The following is a 1,843-nucleotide window of genomic DNA, read 5'->3' on the forward strand; positions in this document are numbered from 1 at the left end:
TCGCGTCGGCGTCGCGAGATTGTTCTCACTCCGAGGGACTTCAAATTAGACCAGAAGCACATAATATTGGTTCTGAATAGATGCACGATGAAGTTGAAAATGTCGACTTGAATAGTAGATGCATGGATTGAGGAAAAAATCTCAGTTTGCGCGGGTGGGTCCGCGGTAGCCCTATCCCATCGAACGGCGTCAGTCAAGAAGCTTCGGTCAAGAGGCTCCGGTCAAGAAGGTGTTTCTCATGGTGGTTGGGTCGAAGAGGTGTTCCTCATGGTGTTTCGGTGAAATGGAGGAGTTTCGGCCAAAAGGATGTTGCTAACTGTATTATGGCCTCTGAGAATTGTCGTAGGAGTACCTTATACCATTCGAGGGAGATGATCAGTTGAGGAGTTGATCAAATAAAATGAAAGTCGACTTCTAAGAGAAGCGGTAAGCCGGCTCAAAGCCCGCTACGTTTTATTACAAGTGTACAGCTGCGATTCCCAATCGGAAAATGAAAGAGGGAAGCATAGTTTCGATGAATCTATGAATCTACAGTAACAGAACGGCAACTGAAATGATGGCGAAACGACTCGAAGTCATTTCGGCTTACCACCATCCGGCGGATGGAGCAGCGTAGGAGATTACGGGCGCCGAGTGGTAGGACACAACGGGCTTGGAGACATAGGAGACCGACTTAACGGGTCGGAGCTTGTAGGAAACGACTGGCTCCTTGACGTACGAGGTGGAGACGACGGGGGTCTTGACGTAGGACACCTTGGCGATCTTAGCGTGCGAGATGGTCGGGGCTTCCCATCCGGAGTATCCAGCGGCAGCGACGGCCACGAGGGCGGCGAAGATGATTGCGAACTGCGACGGAAAAAATCTCAATCATTCATCAGTCGAACATCTGTTCCTCTACGACGTCGGAGCGGAGCTCTGTGATCCGAAGCAGAAACGAGCAGTCGAAATTAGAGTCCTGAATGGTTCTCGATGCTCTCCGGAGGTAGGTGGTACTCACAGCGTTCATGATTGTTTCGGAGGGAGGAGGGATCACTTAGATCTGAGTTGATCTGTGCTATGACTCTGCTTCGATGTAAAGCCGCTTTTATTGGACGGCCTAGGCCTGACAAATATCCTTGGACTCGCAGCAGTGGAAAGGAACGCGGTGGAATCTTCTGCCGTCCTGCTCGCCGGCGATAGCTGAAAGTGCAGCCGCGGTTCGGCCACCACCACCCGAGCGATATTCTGTGCTAATTATCGTAGCGGGATCGTCTAGCGACGTAGTCGTCAACGTCCTTTGAGTCGCAGTGAGTCAGGCAGTCAGTCGGTCGATCTACCGGCCGGCAGGTCGGTGGGTGCCGGAGTCTGTGGAATGAACAGGCGGACGTTTGCTTCGTCGGTCAGGCAACACAGAGGCCCCTGTATCGTAGACAGTAGTTGACAGAGCGGCAGGCACGTCCTCTCGGTAGTTCGCGATGCTACGATGCACCGACGTCGCTTGTTTCGGCCACTGAGATAGTAGCCTGGTGCGGGTGGACAGGAGATAAGATAGAGGAGTTCGGCCGGAGCTCAGTGACCAGCAGCCACGCTTCACGCCGGATAGAGATGTCCGACAGAGGACGATGATTGCGGGGAGGCAATGACTCAATCAAGCGATTGAACGAACGCCAAACTTGCGACATGCTCCAGAGACGGTGGTCGGAGGCTCCGAATGAGCTCGGGGGCGCACACGTGTACCGAACAAATTCTATCGAGACCGTCGAGAGGAGTTAGAGGGTTGGCCCAACTGCCGAAACTTCCAGAGCGGATTCATCAGCAATCACTTGTATGACCGGAACAAAATCATGATTATGCGAATGAATGG

At 52.8% G+C, this 1,843-nt stretch overlaps 1 protein-coding gene across 1 annotated transcript; it reads right to left on the reverse strand.

Annotated features, from left to right (window-relative positions):
• Window positions 1–415: 415 nt before the first annotated feature.
• LOC100901579 (cuticle protein) lies at window positions 416–1,085 on the reverse strand. The gene is made up of 2 exons (XM_018638230.1): window positions 998–1,085; window positions 416–846 (listed from the first exon to the last, which is right to left on the reverse strand). The coding sequence occupies exons 1-2, from the start codon at window positions 1,004–1,006 to the stop codon at window positions 586–588; spliced, it is 270 nt and encodes an 89-aa protein (XP_018493746.1). The 5' UTR covers window positions 1,007–1,085; the 3' UTR covers window positions 416–585.
• Between the last annotated feature and the right edge of the window lie 758 nt (window positions 1,086–1,843).

This window comes from Galendromus occidentalis, unplaced genomic scaffold (genome assembly GCF_000255335.2).
Source record: "Galendromus occidentalis unplaced genomic scaffold, Mocc_1.1 scf7180000076742, whole genome shotgun sequence".
NCBI lineage: Eukaryota > Metazoa > Arthropoda > Arachnida > Mesostigmata > Phytoseiidae > Galendromus > Galendromus occidentalis.